The 22,736-nt window shown below is 46.9% G+C and overlaps 1 protein-coding gene across 1 annotated transcript in view; it reads left to right on the top strand.

Annotated features, from left to right (window-relative positions):
• RBM33 (RNA binding motif protein 33) overlaps nucleotides 12,834-22,736 on the top strand; it is a 111,215-nt gene continuing 101,312 nt past the window's right edge. The window contains 1 exon segment of the mRNA XM_021079037.1: nucleotides 12,834-12,979. Coding sequence (XP_020934696.1) covers nucleotides 12,937-12,979 — 43 coding nt within the window. The 5' untranslated portion in view covers nucleotides 12,834-12,936.

Genomic DNA, 22,736 nt, shown 5'->3' with positions numbered 1-22,736 from the left:
GTGCTTCATTCTTAGTCACCAACAAGGGGAAACAACCCACATCAGCCAGGAGATGCACAGAGACCTGGATCTGCCTCTACAGAGGAATCCCGCCCCACACCCACCTCTTCAGCTTTGCCCTTGCTTCTAGATGCCATGTAAAGAGCCAGACCTAAGAGACTGCTTATTGTACGATTCCACTCACAGGATGCTACTCAGATACCATCCTAGAAAATGGGAGAGCTCATCGGTATTGCCGAGGACTGGGGTTGGGGAAAGGGGTGACTGAGAAGGGACAGGAAGGCACCTGGGGGAGATGTGGATCAATTCTGTATCTGATGGAGGCGGTGGCTATATAACTCCACGCATTTGTCAGAACTTATAGAAGCGTACACTGTTTTTACGAAAAAAGTTTGTCATTTAGAGGAAGATGACAAGGTTCTGGACGTGGATGGTGGTGATGGTCGCACAGCAGGGCAAATATGTTTAATGCTACCGAATTGCACATTTCAAAATGGTTAAAGTGGAAAATTACGTTTTGTCTATTTTACCACTATAAAACAAAGTTTCACGATTGCCAGTTGTTAATTTTTAATATCCTATCACTCCTTTGGGTAGCAATTGTATTTAAAGCCCATTCATCTCTGTTATGTTATCCGTCCTGCGTGATTCCAACCAAACCCTTTTAAAAGTCAGCAAACGGGTCGAGGTAGGTCCCATGACCTAAGCTGTGTAGCCTGCAGGTGGCGCCCTTCCCCTCCGTGTTATCGGCCCAGATCTGGCCACCTCACCTCCCGGTGAACTGCTCCTTCCTTTTCCCTTGCCAAGTGACTGCAGAGGTGATTCCTGAAGCCACGTGGAGATTTTGGGGAACAAGGTCAGTTAGGTCCCTAATTAACTTTATTCGTAGCCCAAGCAGAGATTTGAGTCAATGAGATTTGATGTCACTTTTAAAAAAACAAATGCCTCCACTCCATTAATTTTCCATTACACAGGAAACAAAAGTTTCATGAAATAACACTTTATCTAGGTGCACTGTGCCCTGAGGGTTTTGATTCTGCTCTTTTTTTTTTTTTGGTCTTTTGTCTTTTTAGGGCTGCACCTACAGCACATGGAGGTTCCCAGGCTAGGGGTCCAATCGGAACTGTAGCTGCCGGCCACAGCCACAGCCACACTAGATCCGAGCAGCATCTGCAACCTACACCACAGCTCACAACAACACTGGATCCTGAACCTACTGAACAAGGCCAGGGATCGAACCCGCACCCCCGTGGTTCCTAGTCGGATTCGTTAACCACCGAGCCACGAAGGGAACTCCCGAGTTCACTTCTTAAGCATGTTCTACAAATTAGAGTGACTGGATGGCCAGCTTTACATTGTCTCTGGTCCAGTGAGGAGGAGCTGGGCACGTGGTTCTGGGCCTCACCCGTGCCCCCTGCCCCAAGCCCAGGCTGACATCGTCGTTCTTAGAATGTCGGCCTCAGTGACACCTGCGGCAGAAACACTCATCCCGCCTACTAGACGTCAGATTCCTGGACCCAGCCTGGACCTGCCACGTTAGATATCCGCGTGCAGGGCCCAGTGGTTTGTATTTTAAGCAAGTTCCGCCCCCACTAACCAGCTGTTTGGACTCTGCTCTTACCAGCACGCCGTCGACTAATCCAGGCCGGGTACCCCTCCCAGCAACAGCTGAGTGATGATGGTGCTGCTGATGGGGGTGGTCATGCTGGAGGTGACGGGGATGGTGGCTGTGGCGGTGATGGCGGTGGTGAGCCTGGTGGTGATGGGATCGGTGTTGGTGATGGGACTGGTGGTGAACGTGGTGATGGTGGTGGTCATGCTGGAGGCAATGGAGGTGGTGGCGGCAGAGGTGATGGTGTTGGTGTTGGTGGTGTTGGTGAGGGGATTGGTGGTGAACGTGGAGACAGTGGTGGTCATGGTAGAGTAATGGTGGTATTGGTGGTGGTGATGGTGGAGGTGATGGTGGCAGAGGTGATGGTGATGGTGGTGATGGTGGTGAGGTGGTGGTGATGGTGGTGATGATGGCAGAGGTGGTGGTGCTGGTACTGGTGGGGAGGTGGTGATGGTGATGGTGGCAGCGATGGGAATAACCAGGGGGCAGGCACTGGTCAATACCTACCCACTGCCAAGCACCACCTAAGTGCATTTCTCATTCACCCCTGTCCACGGGCCCTGAGATCAGCGCCACTGTCACGCTCCCTCATTCTAAGGACGGGGAGGCCGAGAAGAGGGACACACGTGATTTGTGAAAGGGCATGGGCTCGTTACAAGAAAGTCAGTTCAGCTGGTCTGGTTTCCTGACTGGACTATTTCACTGCCTACAGTGCGACTCAAATGGCTGTTTCTTATTTATTTATGTTTTGCTTTTTAGGGCCGCACCTGCGGCATATGGAGGCGAGGGGTGCAATCGGAGCTGCAGCTGCTGGCCTGCACCACAGCTACAGTAACGCAGGATCTGAGCCACATCTGCGACCTACACCACGGCAATGCCTGATCCTTAACCTACTGAGCGAGGCCAGGGATTGAACCTGCATTCTCATGGATGCTAGTCAGATTTGTTAACCAATGTGTCACAGCGGGAACCCCCAAACAGCTATTTTTTTTTAATAAAAATAAAACATTTTTCTCATCTAGTAGACAAAAAAAAAAAAAAAAAAAAAGAAATCTATACTTCGGTCAAATATAGTCCAATAGGAATTACTCAAAGAAGGTCGTTTTTTAAAAGTTTCCACCTAGCACAGGGGAGGGGGCCTGGCTCTCCTCTGTGTCCCTTCCTCCCGCTGCCGGTGGCTCCAGGAGGGCAGGAAGGGTGCTCCCCCTCTCGGGCCTGCTGGGCCCGGGGTCTGGGAGGGGCCCTGCAGCCAGGCCGTTCGTGCCTTTGGGGAGACTGCAGGTCGCTTCAGCTCCCCCGCCACCACGAGAGGTGATGCCTGGGCTTCAAGCCTGAACAGACCCTACCAGGACCCTCGGCTTGTCCCCACACCTGGATCACCTGGGAGCAGAGCCCGGCCCAGCTCAGCCCCTCAGGAGCAGCTACTTAAACTCCCCACGTGCAAGCTGTCCATTTGGGTGCCAAAGGAGCACTCCTGCTGTGGCGCAGGCTTCCGGCCTCCCTCAGCTCCCCAGACACCTCCTTGGGGCCTTGGACTTGGCGGAAGGACATACGTGTGCTTATGACGATGGCAGGAACCACCGCCTTTCACCTCCCCTTAGAAGGCTTCCTACCCGCCCGAGGTTTTCTGTTTAAATGGGGCACAGGGCCTGTGGGCTCAGTGCCGGGTTCACAGCGTGGAATTGTGCAAATGTGTGTCCAGATCGAGCTGAGCATGAGCACATCCCTGGCACTGCCTGGTAACCATCTGGTTCTATCTTTCTGCAGGAGCGCCTCCAAGATAATGGGATTCATTCTGGAGTGTGGACGCCCCATTTGGAGAGTCGCTATAGAAATGGTCCAGCCAGGGACTTGCCTGCTAAGCTTTCACGTCGTGAGAGTTCTCCGTGCTCCCAACATGAGCTACAGCAGCAAACGTAGAGGTCAGTTTCCAATGAAAACAGCTCAAGGAGCAGAGCCCCGGAGTTCCTGTCATGGCTCAGTGCTTAACGCATCCGACTAGGAACCATGAGGTTGCAGGTTCAATCCCTGGCCTTGCTCAGTGGGTTAGGGATCCGGCGTTGCCGTGAGCTGTGGTGTAGACTGCAGACGTGGCTCGGATCCCACGTTGCTGTGGCTGTGGTGTAGGCCGGTGGCTACAGCTCCGATTAGACCCCTAGCCTGGGAACCTCCATATGCCGCGGGAGTGGCCCAAGAAATGGCAAAAAGACAAAAAAAAAAAAAAAAAAAAAGGAGCAGAACCCAGGCCATTATCCGCTCAAGGAGGAGGCAGGCGCCCCTGACAGATCCCAGGAGGTGGTGGTGGCAGAGGTGGTGGTGGTGATGGTGGTGGTGAGGGGATTGGTGGTGAATGTGGTGGGGGTTGAATCGGAGCTGTAGTGGCCAGCCTACCCCACAGCCATAGCCACAGCAATGCCAGATCCTCAACCCACGGAGCAAGGCTGGGGATCGAACTCTAATCCTCACGGGTACTAGTCGGGTTCATCACGGCTGGGCCACAATTGGAACTGTTTTTCATTTGAAACAAGATATATGTAGGTGATCTCTCTCTTTTTTTTTTTTTGGTCACACCCACAGCACGTAGAAGTTCCAGGGCCAGGGAGGGAACCCACACCACAACAGGGACAATGCCGGATCCTTAACCCACTGAGCTACCAGGGAACTCCACGTAAGTGAACTTTTTAAAAAAGAAGATCTTTGGAGTGCTCAGGTGTTGAATTCAATGCTGAGGACTTGAAAATCAAGGATGGCTTAGTCTACACTCTTGGACAGTGATTACACCATGAACCCAGACCCGGCCCCTGGAGCTGCTCACGCTGCTTTTCCCTAAACACCTCCCCCTCTCCAGCTCTCTGCATTGCCTGCTGTTGCTTCACGTTTTTTTCTCCCTCTGGCCAGAGACAGAGCTTAAACTGCTGTTTTCATTCCCAGCACTTAGCGTAGCTTATAAATGGCAGGTGGGAAATGAAAGACTGAGCAAAACCTTTGGTAAACGCCACTTGGACAGGACTGTTTAGACCACATGCAGCTGGTAAATATCTAGTACTCAGAAACCAGCACCCTATATTCCTTCCATTTCCTGCTGGTGAAAATTCCATCCTTTGGGTTGCACAATGTATCAGCCTGACTTTGAAGACACAAGAAATCTTTTCTTATTTTTTTTTTCCTTTTTGCCTTTTCTAGGGCTGCTCCTGTGGCATATGGAGGTTCCCAGGCTAGGGGTCCAATCGGAGCTGTAGCTGCCGGCCTACACCACAGCCACAGCAACGCGGGATTTGAGCCATATCTGCGACCTACACCACAGCTCACGGCAATGCAGGATCCTTAACCCACCGAGCAAGGCCAGGGATTGAACCTGCAACCTAATCGTTCCCAGTCGGATTTGTTAACCACTGAGCCACGATGGGAACTCCAAGAAATCCTTTTTGGACTCTCTCATTCCTGCCTCTTCCTTCCTGTCTTCTGAGCACAGGGTTCACCCCAGGGAAGGACATGGCCGCTGGCATCTTTCAGGCCACTCTCCCAGCCTCATGTGAAAGGACCCCCTCCAGCAGCTGTGTGCAGCGTCCTGGGGGCCCCGGGCTTGGGATACATGCCCACCCTGTGGGCAGCCTCGGTGGCAGTGGGAGGTGGAGGGAATGGGGTGACTTCTCTTTCCTGATCTTACTGTTCTAGAAGGAACGAGGCAAAGAGTTTCTCCCATTTTTTTAAATCTTTGCAGGACACTGACCCTTTCTCAAGTTGTAGAAGCTACGAGAACTTCACAGTGCGGTTTCTGTGCAGCATCAAGTGACTCAAAACATTAAGTCTTCCCTTCGCGCATAAACGAGGCAACTAAGGACCAGACGAGGGAGCGGCTGCCATCAGGTGAGACAGCATAAAAGTCATCCCAAATGCTCAGGGCTCCCACAGCGGTGTGGCTTCATGAGATTTATCGCTCGTCAAAATGCTAAACGGCGGTTTAATTTTTTAAATTGCAATCATCCATCACCGTACTTCTTTATCCAATCAGCAGTCAGCCCTTTAGGAACTAAATTTATGGGTAGGAGAATGACAGTGCCAGCTTTGGAACATGGCCTATTTATTCTGGAGAGCTCTAACGTCCTTCACGAAGAGGCTGTTTTAGTGATTGGGTCCTGCAGATCTGGTCCAGACTGGGCCGTTCCTGTGTTGACCACGAAGAGCTGTGGGCTGATGTCAGACGGAGGCCTCTAGGGACAGGGCAGCATCCCGGGTCATTTTTTGCCTCCGCTGCCCAGCCCCGCCTGGATCACCTCTGCACGTGCTGGCTGGACGGGTAGCGCATGTTTTAATGGCAGTGAATAAGCCAGACTTGCAGGTCCTTCTAGCTCTGGAAGATAACTCTGAAGCTGAGGAGGGCACGCCCAGGTAACTCCCTGTCGGCTGGCATAGTGGGAGATGAATGTAAGCATAACGAGTATTTGGACAACACACATCCTTTGCACAGTGTTGGCAAGACAAAGACGGGAGTCTTACCTCCCATCGGAAGCAAACGTGTAACACGGGCCAGGGGTGAAAGATGAGTTAGAGTCATAAGCGGACAGGAGGCTTAAGTGAGAAAGTGAACCTTCCCACTCTCAGGAGCACTTTCTTTTTCTTTTTTCTTTTTCTTTTCTTTTTTTTTTGGTCTTTTTACCTTTACTTGTCTTCTTTTTGCTTTTACACAGCTCCCGTTGTCATCGCTCACACCGGGCAGTGAGTCCATGCCATTCTCCACAACCCGGGGAAGGACCAGACGGGAGCCACCTCCTGGGTCGTCCGCTCAGGTAGTGAGGACGTCGAGGGAGCGTGGTCTCATTCTCCGTCCTCTGCACACACGCTGCTGTGGTGTGTCCTCTCCCTGCTTCCATCTGTACAACCCCAGGGGAAGAAGGTAACAAGGCCGGGGGGCGGGGGGCAGCCAGCGCCACCTGCCTCGCCCACGAGCACCGTCCAGGTTAAGGCTTTAAACCTGCTTCTGAAACACCACTGAAAACACAGTAAGTCACCATGAGCAAACAGGATGAAGTCTTGTTTCAGAAGCCATCATATGTAGGAGTTCCTGTCGTGGCTCAGTGGTTAACGAATCCGACTAGGAACCATGAGATTTGTGGGTTCGACCCCTGGCCTCGCTCAGTAGGTTAAGGATCCGGCGTTGCCGTGAGCTGTGGTGTAGGTTGCAGACACGGCTCGGATCCCGAGTTGCTGTGGCTGTGGTGTAGGCCGGAGGCTGAAGCTCCAATTGGACCCCTAGCCTGGGTACCTCCATATGCCGCAGGAGCGGCCCTAGAAAAGACAAAAAAAAAAAAAAATCAAAGAAACCATCATATTTAAACTTAAGAAGGGGACTCTCTTGGGTGAGGAGCTCTGCTTTTATGCTAAAAATAAAAATCAGGCTTACTGCTGCTCTGTAATCAATTATCAGTTACTATTTTCGGCTTATACTTAAACGCCACTGAAATTCAAGGAAACAATGAGACCTGAGAGCTTGGATTTGTACACGACCGCCCAGCTGCTTGTGCAGAGGCGTATGCCAGTGCCATTACTAAAAATGCTATTTATTTATTTTTGTCTTTTTAGGGCTGCACCTGTGGCATATGGAAGTTCCCAGGCTCGGGGTTGAATGGGAGCTGCCACTGCTGACCTAGACCACAGCGACAGCCACACCAGATCTTAAGTCCACTGAGCAAGGCCAGGGATCGAACCTGCATCCTCATGGACACTAGTTAGGTTAGTTACCACTGAGCCACAATGGGAACTCTGGAATATTCATTTTAATCTTTAAATTTTTTTTAATTTATTTTTTTTGCTTTTTAGGGCTGCACCCGCGGCATATGGAAGTTCCCAGGCAAGGGGATGAATCGGCGCTGCAGGTGCCGGCCTACACCACAGGCACAGCAATGCAGGATCCAAGCCATGTCTGCGACCTACACCACAGCTCACAGCGACGCCAGATCCTTAACCCACTGAGGGAGGTCAGGGATCGAACCTGCAACCTCATGGTTCCTAGTCAGGTTCGTTAACCACTGAGCTGTGCAGGGAACTTCCGGAATATTTTTAATAATGAGAGAAAAATAGGCTAAGAAAAACCCCGCAAGAGAATTAATTATGACCGAAAGTAATAACAGAGTACAACGGGAGGAAAGGGTCAGCATGAAGCTTCTGTCTTTGCAGGTGAGAGCAACGCAGCCCTCCAAGGTCACACAGCTGCCTTTGCACCCAAAGCTCCCACCCTCAGCTGGGGGGTCGGGAGGTATCTTTCCCCGCGTGGGGGTCTTCCCTCCGCCCTGGGCCCCTGAGAGAATCAGTCTTTGCGGCTCTCCCGACCATTCCGCTGTGGGTGTTACTTGCCATCTGTCAGCCTGGTGGCGGGAGATGGGAGAGGGGGACTGATGCTGGGTGTCAGCCTCTTCTTGGGCTGGCACGGCGCCCTGCCCTGGGTCTCGGGGTGTGGACTCCAGGACCTGCTGGGGCTTTTTGTTTCTCTGTCCACTTCCTACAGGGGCCATGGGTGTCCGCATTGCTCTGAGGCCCCAGTTTTGTTGCTTTTCCCCCTAAAGACTGCAGCTCATTTTCAGGAGGAAGATGGGTGTGTGTGTGTGTTTTCTTGGGTGGGGGTCCCTGTACCCCTCTTCAGCACACACAATGAGGATGGGCTCAGGACTCTGCCCATCTTTCGGGCCAGTACTTGGTGGAGGTCATGCAGAAGCAGCTGGCAGGCGGGGGCAGGTCTCTCCTGGGGGCTTCTGGGGGCTTCTCTCCCAGTTCTGGGGGCTTCATGCTCTCAGGCTGCCCAGGCAGGTCTCTCCTGGGGGCTTCTGGGGGCTTCTCTCCCAGTTCTGGGGGCTTCATGCTCTCAGGCTGCCCACATGTGGCCTTTAGACACCATGAGACATTTTTAGCCGAATCTAAATCTCCAGCTTATATGGTGTCCAGCCATGTCCACTGCAGGTAAAGCAGAGGCTCAGGTCCTGCTTTTCTTTGCAGATGTCTTTCTCTCCTTCAAATTCCACTTGGTTGCTCTGAAACCCAAGTTCTCTGGTGGGCTCAAGAAAACGGCAGTTGGTTGTAGCGTTTTCTCGGTGTAAGCTTGGGAGTGAGGCTCTTTTTAGCTCTCTGCCTCTCTGAGATGAAACGGGAAATTTCTAATCTGCTTTAAGTCCTATCTTTGGAATATTTTATCTCAAATATTGCTTTTTTTTTTTCTTACTTTTTTTTTTCTTGCACCTGTGACACATGAAAGTTCCTGGACCAGGGACCGAATTCCAGCCACAGCTGTGACCTACACTACAGCTGCGGCAATAGATCCTTAACCTCCTGTGCCACAGCAGGAATTCCCAAATATTGCATTTTTCAACTCTAAAAGTTCCACTTTACATCTTCTATTTCCTTTCTCATTGTGGTCCTGTTTTTCCCTAAATCCTTGAACATGTGTATAACAACTGTCTGAAATCCCCTACCTGCTAATTTTGTCATCTCTGGCATGTCTGCTTCTACCTATTAATTTTCCTCCCGGTATTGGTCATATTCCTGTTCTTCCCTTCACTAGTAATTTTTCTTTCGTTTTTTTTTAGTGCCTCACTCATGGCATGTGGAAGTTCCCAGGCTAGGGGTCTAATCGGAGCTACAGCTGGCAGCCTACACCACAGCCACAGCAACACACGATCAGAGCCATGTCTGTGACCCACACCCCAGCTCATGGCAACACTGATCCTTAACCCACTGAGCGAGGCCAGGGATCGAACCTGCATCTTCATGGATACGGGTCAGATTTATCTGCTACACCACAATGGCAGCTCCTAATGTTTTTAAATTAAATGCTGGAATTTGTGAATTGAACATTATTGAGTACTGAGGGTTTTTTTTTTTTTTTTTTTTTTTTTTTTGTCAAATGTTTTTCTTTATAGAATATCGAAGTTTGTTCTGAAAGGCCATTAAATCACTTGCTGATTAGCATAACCACTTCAATGGTTGTTTTAAAGCTTTGTTGGGAGATGTGAGCGCCTGTTTGTCCTAGGACTAATGTCTTGGCTCCTCTTAGATTGCTCCCGAAGGGGCTGGGGGTTCAGCCGGGACTGTCCACACGGGGTCCCTGAGGTCCTGACGTCTCCTGGGCCCTCAGCTCTGGGAACTGTTCCATGTACAGCTTTCTGGTTGTCCATGCACTGTGTGCATGCTCACGGGGTTTCATGCTGCAGCAGCACTCAAGGCATCCTTCTCATACGGCTCCGTCATCTCCACTGCGGCACCCCGAGATGCCTCATGTTGGCCCCTCTAAATTTTGGTCTGTCTCCTCAAACCTCCTGTTTCACTCGAGTTTCTCATGGGCCAGCAAGTGTTTTCAGCCAGAAACCTGGGTGATTGTATGGGCCAGTTCACTGGTTTCCTTTTTCTCAGCTCCGTGACCACAGGTCTGTGCTGCCTGTGGCCCAATGTTGGAAAATCATCCCCCCCCCCCCAATTGGTTCAGTTTTCAAGGTACCATGTGAAGGAAGTCTGTCTCAGTGCCTCTGTCATGACCAGAAGTGGCAGTTGCGTCCTGGTTGTTTTGAGGTCTCCTTTGTGGATGCTGTTCAGTTTCCCCACATGTGCCTAGGTGTGGATTTATTTTTCCTGCTTGATGTTTTTATGCCTCCTGTATTTGTGGGTTTATATCTTTCATCTGTTCTTAAAAGGAATCATCTTTTTAATGTCTCTTTTCCATTCTCTATATTCTCTACATTTTGGAACTCCAATTTGTCATGAATCTGATATTCTCGTTCCACTCTCCCAAATTCCTTCCTTCCTCCTTTCTTTTTGATTGCAACCACAATATATAGAAGTTCCCGAGGCAGGGATCAAATCCAAGCCATAGCTTCAACCTACAGTTGTGCCACAGCTGCAGCAACACCAGATCCTTAACCCACTGTGCCATGGCAGGAACTCCAACAATGACATTTTAAAACAATTTTCTCTTTGCTCCTTTGTTTTGAAGCAATAAAAACTTACCAAGTTCAACAGACAGTAAAATAAAACACTTTTATTCTGAACCACTTGAGAATAAGTTCATGACTTATGCCCTGTCACCCCAAGTACTTGTGTAAAAGGAAAGAACCAATCTGACTCCACATTGGATTTTTTTTTTTTTTTACTTTAACCTTTGTACTCTATTGAGTTTACTGTACGTTAATCACTAAAAGAATGTTGCCTATAACTTGAAATATGCAGGACAGCCCATTCTCAAGGATCTGATCTTTAAAGGTCTAACACTTCTCCATCCATGTAGCAGAAAAAAAAGCTGCAGAATAGAGAGTAGCGTTTGTCTTGGTGGAGATTTATAGGAAGACTGTGACCAGACCCAGGGGACAGCTTCAAGAACAAAGGATTCTGGTACCAAGAAGTTTGCAACAAGCAACCACAACCGTTCCTCTTTTAGTATAAAAGAAGGCGGTTCTTTGTGACGTGATCTTCTTGGTCTGCTGGCTTGGTGAATACAACGACTTGTCTCTCCGTTTATTGGCCTGGCATGGGAAAGTGGTATGAGAGTGGTAACAGTTTAGTCTGCACTCTCTACAAAGACATACCACTTACAATCATCAAAATAAGGAAGTTAATTTTGCTGTATTACTCCCATCTTATCTTCAGACTCTGGATTTTTGCAAGTTGTTTCAATAACATTCATTACAGTGAAAGGATCCAGTTCAGAATCATGTATTGGATTCAGTGGTCATGTCTTTTTTTTTTTTTTTTTTGTCTTTTTAGGGCTGCACCCACAGCATAGGGAGGTTCCCAGGCTAGGGGTCTAATTGGAGCTGTAGCTGCTAGCCTACGCCAGAGCCACAGCAACGCCAGATCCGAGCTGCATCTGCGACCTACACCACAGCTCATGGCAACACCAGATCCTTAATCCGGCCAGGGATCGAACCCAAAACCTCATGGTTCCTAGTCAGTTTCCTTTTCGATGTCCCACGACAGGAACTCCGGTCATGCCTTTTCTTCTTCAGTCTGAAACACGTCCTCTGGTTTGGCTTTCATAATTTTGACACTCGAAGATTAAAGGCCAACTGTTTTGTGGTATGTCCCCCATTTTTTTGGTCCTTACTTTTTCGAGATTAGACTCAGTGAGGTATCTGTGACAGGATTTTATCACAGAAGCGATGCTGTTTCTTCTTACTGCATCCTTTCCGGTGGCACACAATTCAGATTTACCCCATTCCTGAAAATTTTTACTTCCTTCAGTTAAGGTGTTTCAGAGGCTTTTCCACCTGAAATTATTCTTTTCCACTAACAGTGCAGCGCTCCCCTGTGCCACTTGCAATTCTGGAATCCTAAGAAGTCCTTTGACACCTCCGAGCCAAGGTCTTTGCTCAGCCTTCTCTTTCCACCCTTTCCTTTCCCCATAAGCCCTACATTCATTGTTACTGAAGCAACCTTTGCAGCTTGCGTGTTCTTAAAGGCCTCATTACATCCGCACCGGTCTTCCCCGTCCCCAACTGCCAACAAGTCAGAAGTCGCCTTCGGATGCCTGATCCCAAGCATCCCTCAGCCTTCTACAACTCTTATCTCCCAGGACCCTTCCCTTAAGGTCACTTGTTAGCATCCCGCTGTGGACAAGTCTTGCGGCTCAAACGCTACCTCTCGCGCACATGTCGCTACGGCGGCCGTTCCGGCCGCACCCGCTCAGCGCACCTGCCTCCGCCGCAGACCCCCCAGTGCGCATGCCCGGCACCACCCCCACGGCGTGCTCGTCCCCGCTGTCAGCCCGCAGCGCAGTTTACTCCGCCCCCCGCCGCGCGCCGCACAGTCCAGACACAGAAAGCAAGCTCCGGCCCCATTACCGGGCGCGGGATCTCCTCCCTCACTCTTCCAACGGGACCTCCGCCGGCCGTAAAGCTCGGCGCCAACTGCTGCAAAGCGACTCACGACAGAGCCCGGGGCCGAACTACGGCGGGCCGCCGCCCCCGCCCCCTTCAAACATTGGGGTTTCTGGAGCGGAACGAGGCGGCCGCTGGTGTGTTTGCCTTCCGCCCTCGGCCTGCGTCCCTCGGAGGCGGCTCGGAGCCGCCGCGGCCTGCAGGGGAGGCCCCGCGCCGGTGCCTCCCGGCCGCCATCATCCCGGCGTGCACCTCGGCGGCGGGCCGAGCCGGCGGCCATGTTGCGATAGTTTGTTGTTTTCTTCCTGCGGAGGAGCAGGCCGGAGGGGCCCGCGACCCGCCGGCCGCGCCGCCCCCCGCGCCCCCGGCCCGGCCCGCCGCCCCGGCCCGCCGCCCCCCGTCCTCCCTGCGCGTCCCCGGGCCCCGGCTGGCTTGGTGGGGCGAGGCTGAAGGCCGGGCCCAGTGCACACCATGGCGACCGCCCTGGGAGCGGGCGGAGGAGCCGGCGCCGGAGGTAAGGGAGGCGGCGCCGCGCGGGAGGCGGCTGTGGCGGTGGGGGTTCCGGGGGCCGCTCCTGGCCGTCGGGGGTCTGGTCCCCTGAGAGGCGGGCGGGGGTCGGGCCTCGGCGTGCCCGCCGCCCTGGCGTCGCCAAGCGCCAGGCCCACCGGAGGCGGGGCGCCGGCCTGGGTGGGGGGCAGCTGTGGCCCCGGGAGGGTGGTCCCGACGGTTCCGGGAGGTTTCCAGGCCGGTGCCGCAACCGGGCCAGACCGAGGACGGGTTCTGAGAGAGCGGTCTCCGCGAGCTGCTCTCGTGCTCTGGGAGCTCCTCAGTCGTGGGGTACGAGCCCACTAGTGCTGGGTTATCAGCACCTTGCAGACGTGGGAACCGGACCGAAGAGGTTTAGATACCGGTGCAGTGCCTTTGGGTGTTTCCTTCGTTGTCCAAGCGTAGATGAGTTCGAGAGGGTACTTAGTGAAAACACATTTCAGGTAAAATCACTTTTTGGTTGGAACCCCATTTTGTGGATGGAGGGCTTTTTTTTTTTTTTTTTTTTTTAATAATGGGAAAAAAAACCCACTTGAAAGTGACTTGTATGACTGTTCGAAAACTTTGATGAAGGAGCCCCTTAGATGATGAAAGTATGAACCGCGACAGCATTTGAGGTTGTTTTCGTTATTGAGACGTGTAACCATCCTTTTGTGTATTTTTTTTTTTTTTTTAGTGATGCTTGCTTATGAGCACGTTGCCATAGTCCTGCCTAGGACTTTGAGACGCTGCTTTGGCAAAATGAGACCAAACGCAGCAATGTCGCTCCTGGCAGTACGATTTGGTGTAGACTTTTTATTTATTTATTTATTTTTTGGTCAGATGACTTTTGCGTGTTAGAGCTGAAGCTTTCCAGTTAAAGTTTGAAAAGATGTGTTCTTTTCTTAGTTGGTTGCTTTCTGGCGGTCAAAGTCGTGGTTTTGTATCCTTGTCACAGTATAGTCTGGAAACTCCTGGGTCAGGACTGGTTTCATTAATGCTAAGGTTATTTGCATGTTTCACCCCTCTGAGCATCGAGGAGTTTTCCCGAGGCTGTGTGACACGTGAACGCTTTGTCGTGTAGACGGGTGAGGGAATGTGTTCTTATGTTTTCATGTTTCTCATTTTTACTTTCGAAGGAAGCAAATGTCAGTGAATGCAGTCCACAGAAACAGAAGCTTTTTGGCGGCCTCAGTAAATCTGAGTCCAGAAAGTTTGGGAATTGCTATTTTAGGGGGTTAGGTAGGCTTGATCCTTTGTGATTTTTCCCTAGTGCCTGGTTTCCCATCGCTCTTAGTCTAAAGGCAGACTCGAGGCACCGAGGCGCGTGAGTTCTGCAGGCTCGGCCCCCCGCCTCCCCAGGCTGTTGGTCAGCCTGCCCTCCCTCTGGTCTCCTTCAAGCTCCTTGCCAGGCCGATCTTCTGTCCCACGTGTGTCTATCTCTTCCTTTCGTGCCTCCCTCTCCTTGGTTCGGTGGCACCCTAGTTTCTTCAGAACATTTATGGCAGTTTGTAATTTTATTTGGTTATTTCCTTTTTTAAAACGTCTCTTCTTAACAAGACTATGTTAAGTAGTCTGTAAGCCCCTTGAGGACAGGAATGCTGCATGTTTTACCTTCCTTGTATTCCAAGTTCCTGGCATGTTCAACAAATATTTGAGGAGTGAATGAAAGTGAAAACTTTTCTCTCTGAATCCCTTTGCACCCTGTTGGCAAACGTAAGTTGCACATTTACAGCTGTGTGGCCTTTTACGGTTTAAGGTGGAATCACGTATTCCTTAGTTGGCTTTGTTCACGTAGGATTAGGTCTTGGCATGGAGTTCCTGTTGTGGTGCAGCGGAAATGAATCTGACTAACATCCGTGAGGATGCAGGTTCGATCCCAGGCCTCACTCAGTGGGTTAAGGATCCGTTGTTGACATGAGCTGTGGTGTAGGTCGCAGACATGGCTCGGATCCTGAGTTGCTGTGGTTGTGGTGTAGGCCAGCAGCTGCAGCTCCGATTCAGCCCCTAGCCTGGGAGCTTCCATATATGCCATGGGTGCAGCCCTAAAAAGACAAAAACAGTAAAAAAGAAGAGTAGGTCCTGGCAGTCTCTTCTGTGGTAATAGGTGAGAGTTAGTATGGGTCCACCATTTATTGATTAGCTGTTTTTGTATTGATGGGCATTTGGCTTATATGTTCTTTTTTACTACAGACGCCTCTTGGTGTGCTTAAACCAATATTTCTGAAGGCGTGATTCCTCTAGAAGTGGAAATAAGGTGGTGAAAGCTATATGTATTTAAAGTTGTGGTGGCTGTTGTCAAGTTGTCTTCAAGTTGGTACCATTTTACCCGCTCCATCAGTAGTGTATGAATGTACTCCATTTCCCATAGTCTTCTAAGAATCTTTTTGATAATCTCTTGAGGCAGGAAGATAGCCTCAATATTGTGATTTATATTTTCCTGATTGCTACTGAAATTAAACATCTTTTCATGCATTATATTTATTTATTTTTCTGTGACTTGCCTGTTTGTATCATTTGTCTTTTTTTAATTGGGTGGTTGATCTCTTCGTTATTATTTTAAAATACTTTGTTATGTTAGGATTATAAACCCTTTATTGTGCTTGCTCATTAACCTTGCTTTTTTAAACTTTTCACTGAAAGTTTTAAAGTTTTACCTTATGAAATATCTTGCCACTTAAAAAATTTTCTTTTGACATATAGTTGACTTATAAAGTTGTGTTAATTTCAGGTGACTAGCAAAGTGATTCATTTATACGTATTTATGTTCTTTTTCAGATTCTTCTCCTGTCACTTGTTTTTATGCATCTTTTTTCATACTGGTGTCTCCTTGCCAAGAGTTCTTTTATGCTTTTAACATTGTATGCTTCTGTGCTTTTTTTATATTTAGCTTTTATTCCATATGGAATTTTATTTTGGGTGTGGTGTGAATTTGGGGCTTCTAATGGTTCTGATACAATTTATTGAATTCTCATCTTTTCTATCGTTATATTAAATTCTTGTTCATAGTTTTTAAAAACTATTGCTTCACAGTTTGTGTATGTGTATGTATCATGGTATGTTTTTCAGAAATTTCTTGATCTGTGCATTTTTAAAAAATGAGCTTTAGAATCATCAATCACAGTCTTAAGAATTCTGCCTTAATTCTTATTGGGATTATATTGAGTTTATTAATATAACTTGGGGATGATGGCTGTTTTTATAATATGGGTTCTTTTATCCAGCAACAAGAACGTCTTAAAGTCAAGTTCTTTTTTGTCCATCAGTCACCTGCCACATGTTTCAGCACCTGCTCTGTGCTGGGCTGATTGGAGAGGTTGGGATGCAGAGTGAGTACGGCAGACAGATCCCTTCTTTGTGGAACTTACCAGTAAAATTGTCTCTTTATGGTTTTCTCACATTTCTTGTTAGTTTTATTCTTAGACGTTTTGTTGTTGTTGTTGCGGGTGGTATTTTTTTTTTTTTTTGGTCATATTACTTTCTGAAATTTGTTTCCGATCTACTATAGAAAAACCTTTTTTTTCTTTGTAGTTTAGTGCTTTAGATTTTTTAGTCAGATATTCGTATCTTCGATCTCTTCCATTACAGTGTGATATCTCTTACTTTTTCTTGTGCTTCTTGTTCTAGCAACATTCATTGCCAAGTCCTCCAGTATAATGTTGGGTAGTAGGGGTGATGCTGGCTGGCATCTTTATCTTGTCATCTTGTTCTGAGTTTGAGTGTTCTTTTAATATTTTACCCTTGAGTATGGGATTTGCTGTAGATTTCTAGTAGCTGTTGTTTGTATAGCTAAGAAAGTATGTTTTGGAGTGGGGGTTAATTTTTTCAAATGCTTTTTCTGCGTTGTTGAGATGATCATGGGGTCCTTCTTTCATCTCTCCCTGTCATGTATTGTCTCGCTGGATTTCCAGTGCCGAATCAGCCGTGTGTTATTTGCTTCAGAACCTTCTGGTTCTGCAGGTTTTCTTCTTTTTAATGTTTTGTTGCTCTTCATTTTAGGATTTATCTGTGATCATAAAGAGATCACAGCTAAATACTTAAGAAAACATAGAAAAGATAGTTTTCTCCCTTTGTATTTGTGCATGTTCATGTGCTGTTTTGTAAGGTAGGCTTGTTTCCTAGAATGAGTTGTGAAATTTTCTGGGGTGTTGTAGAAATCTCTTTGTTAGATGTGAGTGAATTCTTGTCTGCCAAGCCATTTGGGTCTCTTTCTTGTTTGTTTTTTGGTTTCTTCTGTTATTATTGCTTGGTTTAGCCTTTTTTTTTTTTAATTTTCTAGGGCCGCACTTGTGGCATATGGAGATTCCCAGGCTAGGGGTCTAATTGGAGCTGCAGTTGCCAGCCTATGCCAGAGCCATAGCAACGCGGGATCCGAGCCATGTCTGCGACCTACACCACAGCTCATGGCAACACGGGATCCTTAACGCACTGAGCAAGGGCAGGGATCGAACCCACAACCTCATGGTTCCTAGTCAGATTTGTTAACCACTGAGCCACGACGGGAACTCCGGTTTAGCTTTTTTAAATCCATGAGTCAATTTTGATAATTTTTTCTGGAAAAATTATTCTTTATGTTTTCAAATTAGCAAATACAGAGTTAAAGGTCTCGCTTTCTGAGGATAGGTGTGTTGAAGGTAAGTTTTTTGAGACCTGTGCATCTCTGAATAATTTTTTATCTTCATACTTAATTGATGATTTGATAAGGTCTTAAAGTCTAGATTTGTTGAATTCATTTTCTTTATAGACTTTTGGTTGTATTGCTGTGTTGTCTTCTGGCTTTCAGTTCTGTCAAATCTGATGACAGTCTGATTCCTTATCATTTGTATGTGACCTTTTTTTTCTCTCCTTGGAAGGTTTTAACCACATGCACGCTCGTTCTAAAATTTCATTAGCATGGGTTTTTTTCTTTTTTTAAAATTAAACTCATTTTTAAATTGAAATATAGTTGATTTACAATGTTGTGTTAATTTCTACTGTACAGTAAAGTGACTCAGTTATACACGTATATACATTCTGTTTTATGTTGTGTTCCATTATGGTTTAATCACAGTATATTGAATATGGTTCCCTGTTTTTTATATTTTTTGTGTTGTGTGTTTGGTGGATACCTTAGTTTGGAAATATGATTCCTTCAGTTCTGGAAAAATTTTTAATGTTATTCTCACTTTCTAAAATTCTTATTGGATTTCGATGCTTCATTTATATGTAAAATGTAGGCGTAATGAGGCAGTTCATTAAGATTATTTTGGAAGGGTAAGTACTTCGATGGTTCACAGAGTCAAATTAAAGACTGCAGAAAGGCAGAAGTCAGGGCGGTTCTGGGCCTTGGGCAGGCTCGCACCTGCTGCTGGCTCTTGTTCTTGCCAGGCTCTTGGCTGTCATTTCCTCTTGGAGTATTTTTCTTGAAGTATCAGATACAGGGATTCTGTTCCTGTTTGGCCAGGCGCTGTTCATCTTCAGCTGATAAATATGGGTCCACTGTTTTAGATCTCTTGATACTCTGGTACTTAATATATAATTCCATTTTTTAAAATTTGGCGACCAACTTGATTAAAAAAAGACAACACAATTCAAAGAGAGCATGTGTCATATAGGTCACCGGATTGCAACCTGTACTTTATAGGGTGATTCTGCCTTCACGATTTAGTAAGTTCCGTGAATTTGTGATCTTCCTGCCCAGACATGGAGGGAGTCATGGTTACCCTTTCATGCTTTTACATAGGAGATCAGAGAGTTTGTTTCTACAGTTACTTCCGAACTAAATTCAAGGGCGTTTTACTTACTGTTTGGTAGACCTGAGTTTAAATCTGGTTTTGCTCTTTGCTAGCTTTGGTTAGTCTTTTGTTCATGTCTGTAAAAGGAGAATTTGGGGATGGATTAAATGAGGAAATGAATATAAAAATATTAGCTTGTTGAAGTAAAATAAAGCCTCGCTTCAGCTCTAAAGTAGTGCTGGGTTTATTTGAATTTTATCATTTTTATTTTAGTTAGGACAGAAGCCATGCTTTGCATTCCAAGTTTGAAGGGTTTTAACACAGGAGTTAGAGGTTTATACAGCCCTTGGGAAGGCTCGAGGTGCAACTGTCAGGAAAGCTTTTTCTGATAATCTGAGCCTGCCTCTAAGGGGGAGCCTGTTGTAAGCTGTTGTAGCTCTGAAGACTACTGCAGACGCTCCAGTGGGCCTTCTCCGTCTGCAGCACAGTGGGGGTTGACTTTTGATGGAATTGAGTCTCAAGAAGCCCGGTGACCAGCTCTTTCAAGCACAGCTGCCACTCATGGTTTTCAAGAGCTCATTCTGACGTCTGAGAGCTCCATATCTGGTGTGTGTGTGTGTCCTGTCTCTGAGAATAACTGATGAGAATTGTGCTTCAGACCTGTGACTGCCTTGCCTGCATGCTCGTACTCAAACCCACACAGGGAAGGTGCTCTGGGAACCGGTGTTCCTTCTCTGCACCCTGTGTGGAGGATGGGGCCCGGAGGCCGCTCGGGTTCCCTCTGTCCTGGAAGGAGAAGTAGGTGGGCGGAAGGGCTTTCTCTCCCTCTGACATTTCTTCCCTTAGACATCACCCAGTTAGCAACGAACCTTTAGCAATTTAGAAGGTTTCACGTTTTAAATGAGCAGGTCTAGATTGTTGGGAAGAGAAATTGTCATTTTCTCTAGGTTCTAAGTCACGATGAGAATATTTAGTTGGCTGAACTTAGCCCACTTGTCCTCTTTCAGGCTGCCTGGGCTGACAGAACTCAAGGATCTAGCTTTTAGGGATTCCATGTTGGGAGGCAGAGCCCTGTCTTTTTTCAGGACTTGTACTGGATTGATTTCCAAACACAGGACGAGCACCTTCCCTGAGACAGGCAAACGGATGGTCACTGTGCGCTCGGCTTTAAAAACAAAATACAAAGTTCATTTTAGGGAAACCTGTCCATGGTGCCACATAAGTAAGAAATATTTAAAACAGGACTACAGATTATTTTTTGAGCAACGCGATGTAGGGGCTCTTTCTGAAAATTTTGCTTGGTTGCTCAGAATTTGATGGTTATACTGTAGGAGCAAGTATGTTCACTTTCAAAGTTCTTGAATGTTAGCTTGATTCTTTTTTCCTAGTTACTGTTTAAATAAAGGTCCAGATTTCCTCACCTGTGAAATGTGGAATTTTGACTTGTTAGTGATTGAAAACATGAACAAGTGTGTGTGAGAATGGTGTTGAGGCAAAAGAGGTTGAGAACCTTTAGATTAGAGCAAAGATTGGCAAACTTTGTAAAGGGCCAAACAATAAATATTTTAGGCTTTGCAGATCACACAGAGTGCTCTCTGCCCCTGTAGCTTGAAAGCAACTATAGACAGTACATACTTGAATTAGCATACAGTGTTCCAATAAAAGTTTATTTACATAAGTCAAAAGCAGGTGGCAGCCCTTAGTGACCTGTGAACTGTAGTTTACTGACCTGACCCTTGGACCAGACAATGGCTAGAACCTTATTCCAAACTAATATTCTGTGGTTTCTAAATTACAGGTTCCTGGAAAAGCTGAGGAAACAATAAGAACGCTGAGTAAAAGAGTTGTGTTAACTATAGATTTCTAATTGCTGTAATTGAAAACTGTAAAAATTCCAATAGTTTTTAGTTTTGTTGATGTGGAAAGTTGACTTCTTAGTAAAACGGCATGTTTAGGATAACGTTTAGCTTTAGAAGGAGAGTTTCTAGATAAAGGCATTGATCACTCTTGTGCTGCGGAGTTCATCTTCTCCTTGGTGTTCAGAGGTGTTCTTTTCTTGCTTTAAAACTCTGGACTACTGCGGACTCATTTTATTCTCTTGGTTCTGCTCAGTATGGCAGGTAAAGTGGAACTTAAAAAAAAAGAATTTGACTATATTCTGAAGGAGAACAGAAGGGAAATGACTACAGAAAATCAAAGAACAAAAATAAGCACACAGAGTTCTTGTTTTAGTTTGTTTCTTAGGATTTTGAGTTATGGTTCTTTTTTTTTTTTTTTTTGTAGCGATTTTTATTTTTTCCATTATAGCTGGTTTACAGTGTTCTCTCAATTTTCTGCTGTACAGCACGGTGACCCAGTCACACATACAGTATACATTTTTTTTCCCTCACAGTATCTTGTCCACCATAAGTGACTAGCCATAGTTCCCAGGGCTACACAGCAGGATCTCATTGCTCCTCCGTTCCAAAGGCAGTAGTTTGCATCTGTTAACCCCAAGCTCCCAATCCATCCCACTCCCTCCCTCTCCCCTTTGGCAACCACAAGTCTATTCTCCAAGTGCACGATTCTCTTTTCTGTGGAAAGGTTCCTTTGTGGCGTATATTAGATTCCAGATATAAGTGATATCATACGGTATTTGTCTTTCTCTGACTTACTTCACTCAGTATGAGAGTCTCTAGTTCCATCCATGTTGCTGCAAATGGCATTATTTTGTTCTTTTATATGGCTGAGTAGAATTATTCTTTTTATGTCTTTTTATTTTCCATATTCCAGGTGGAAAGAAAGTATGTTTTGTTTCTGCTTTATTAAATGTGTTTTTTTCCCCCTTTGCTTAATGTGTTTTTGTCCAGGTACAAAGTTACCCGCATTTACAGCCGTTCTTGTCTCCTGGGGATTCTAGTTGTTTTCCACTTCCTTTAGGTGTTTGGTTTCTCTCCTCAGTGTTTTCATAGTTCTTCATTTATAGGTCTTTCATATCTTTTACTGTGATTATCCCTAGTTTGGATTTCATATTTTTATGTTATTGCAAAGATTTGTTTTTTAACTTAATTTCCAGTTGTTCATTCCTTGTGTGTAGAAAAACTATTGATTTTTTAATATTGACCTTATGTTTTGCAACTTTGTTCTCTTATTAGTTTCAGAGCCTTTTTTCATAGATTCTGTATGCTTTTCTATATAGCTGATCATGTTTGCTGTGAATAATGACAGTTTTACTTCTTTTCAATCTGAATTTCTTCTATTTCATTTTCTTGTCTGGTTGCACTAGGTAGAACTTTGTTACAGTGCTGAATTGCAGGAGCAGAAATGACAGTCCCAGTCTTGTCCCTGATCCTAGCTGAAGGCACTGAGTCTTTTTTTTTTTTTTTGGTCTTTTTGCCATTTCTTGGGCTGCTCCTGCTGCATATGGAGGTCCCCAGGCTAGGGGTTGAATTGGAGCTGTAGCCGCCGGCCTACACCAGAGCCACAGCAACGTTGGATCCGAGCTGCGTCTGTAACCTACACCACAGCTCACAGCAACCCGGATCCCTAACCCACTGAGCGAGGCCAGGGGTTGAACCTGCAACCTCATGGTTCCTAGTCGGATTGGTGAACCACTGAGCCACGACGGGAACTCCGGCATTGAGTCTTTACATGTGATGTTTGCTGTGGGTTTCCCTTCCTTCCTCCCTCCCTTCTCTCCCTTTTTAAGGCTGTACCCTCCTCATATGGAAGTTCCCAGGCTAGGGTCCAGTCGGGCTGCCAGCCCACACCACAGCCACTGCAACGTGAGATCCGAACGGCATCTGCCACCTGCACCACAGCTCATGGCAATGCCAGATCCTTAGCTCACTGAGTGAGGCCAGGGATCAAACCCACGTCCTCCTGGATCCTAGTTGGGTTTGTTACTGCTGAGCCATGACGGGAACTCATAGGTTTTTCTGTGCCCTTTGGTCAGGTTAGGAAAATTCTCTTCTTAATTTAGTGAGAGTTTTTATAAGGAATGGATATTGGTTTTGGTTAATGTTTTTTCTACTTATATTGAGATGATAATCT

Source organism: Sus scrofa, chromosome 18 (genome assembly GCF_000003025.6).
Source record: "Sus scrofa isolate TJ Tabasco breed Duroc chromosome 18, Sscrofa11.1, whole genome shotgun sequence".
NCBI lineage: Eukaryota > Metazoa > Chordata > Mammalia > Artiodactyla > Suidae > Sus > Sus scrofa.
The sequence above is the reverse complement of the archived record's forward strand: the minus strand, read 5'-3'. Positions and strand labels throughout refer to the sequence as shown.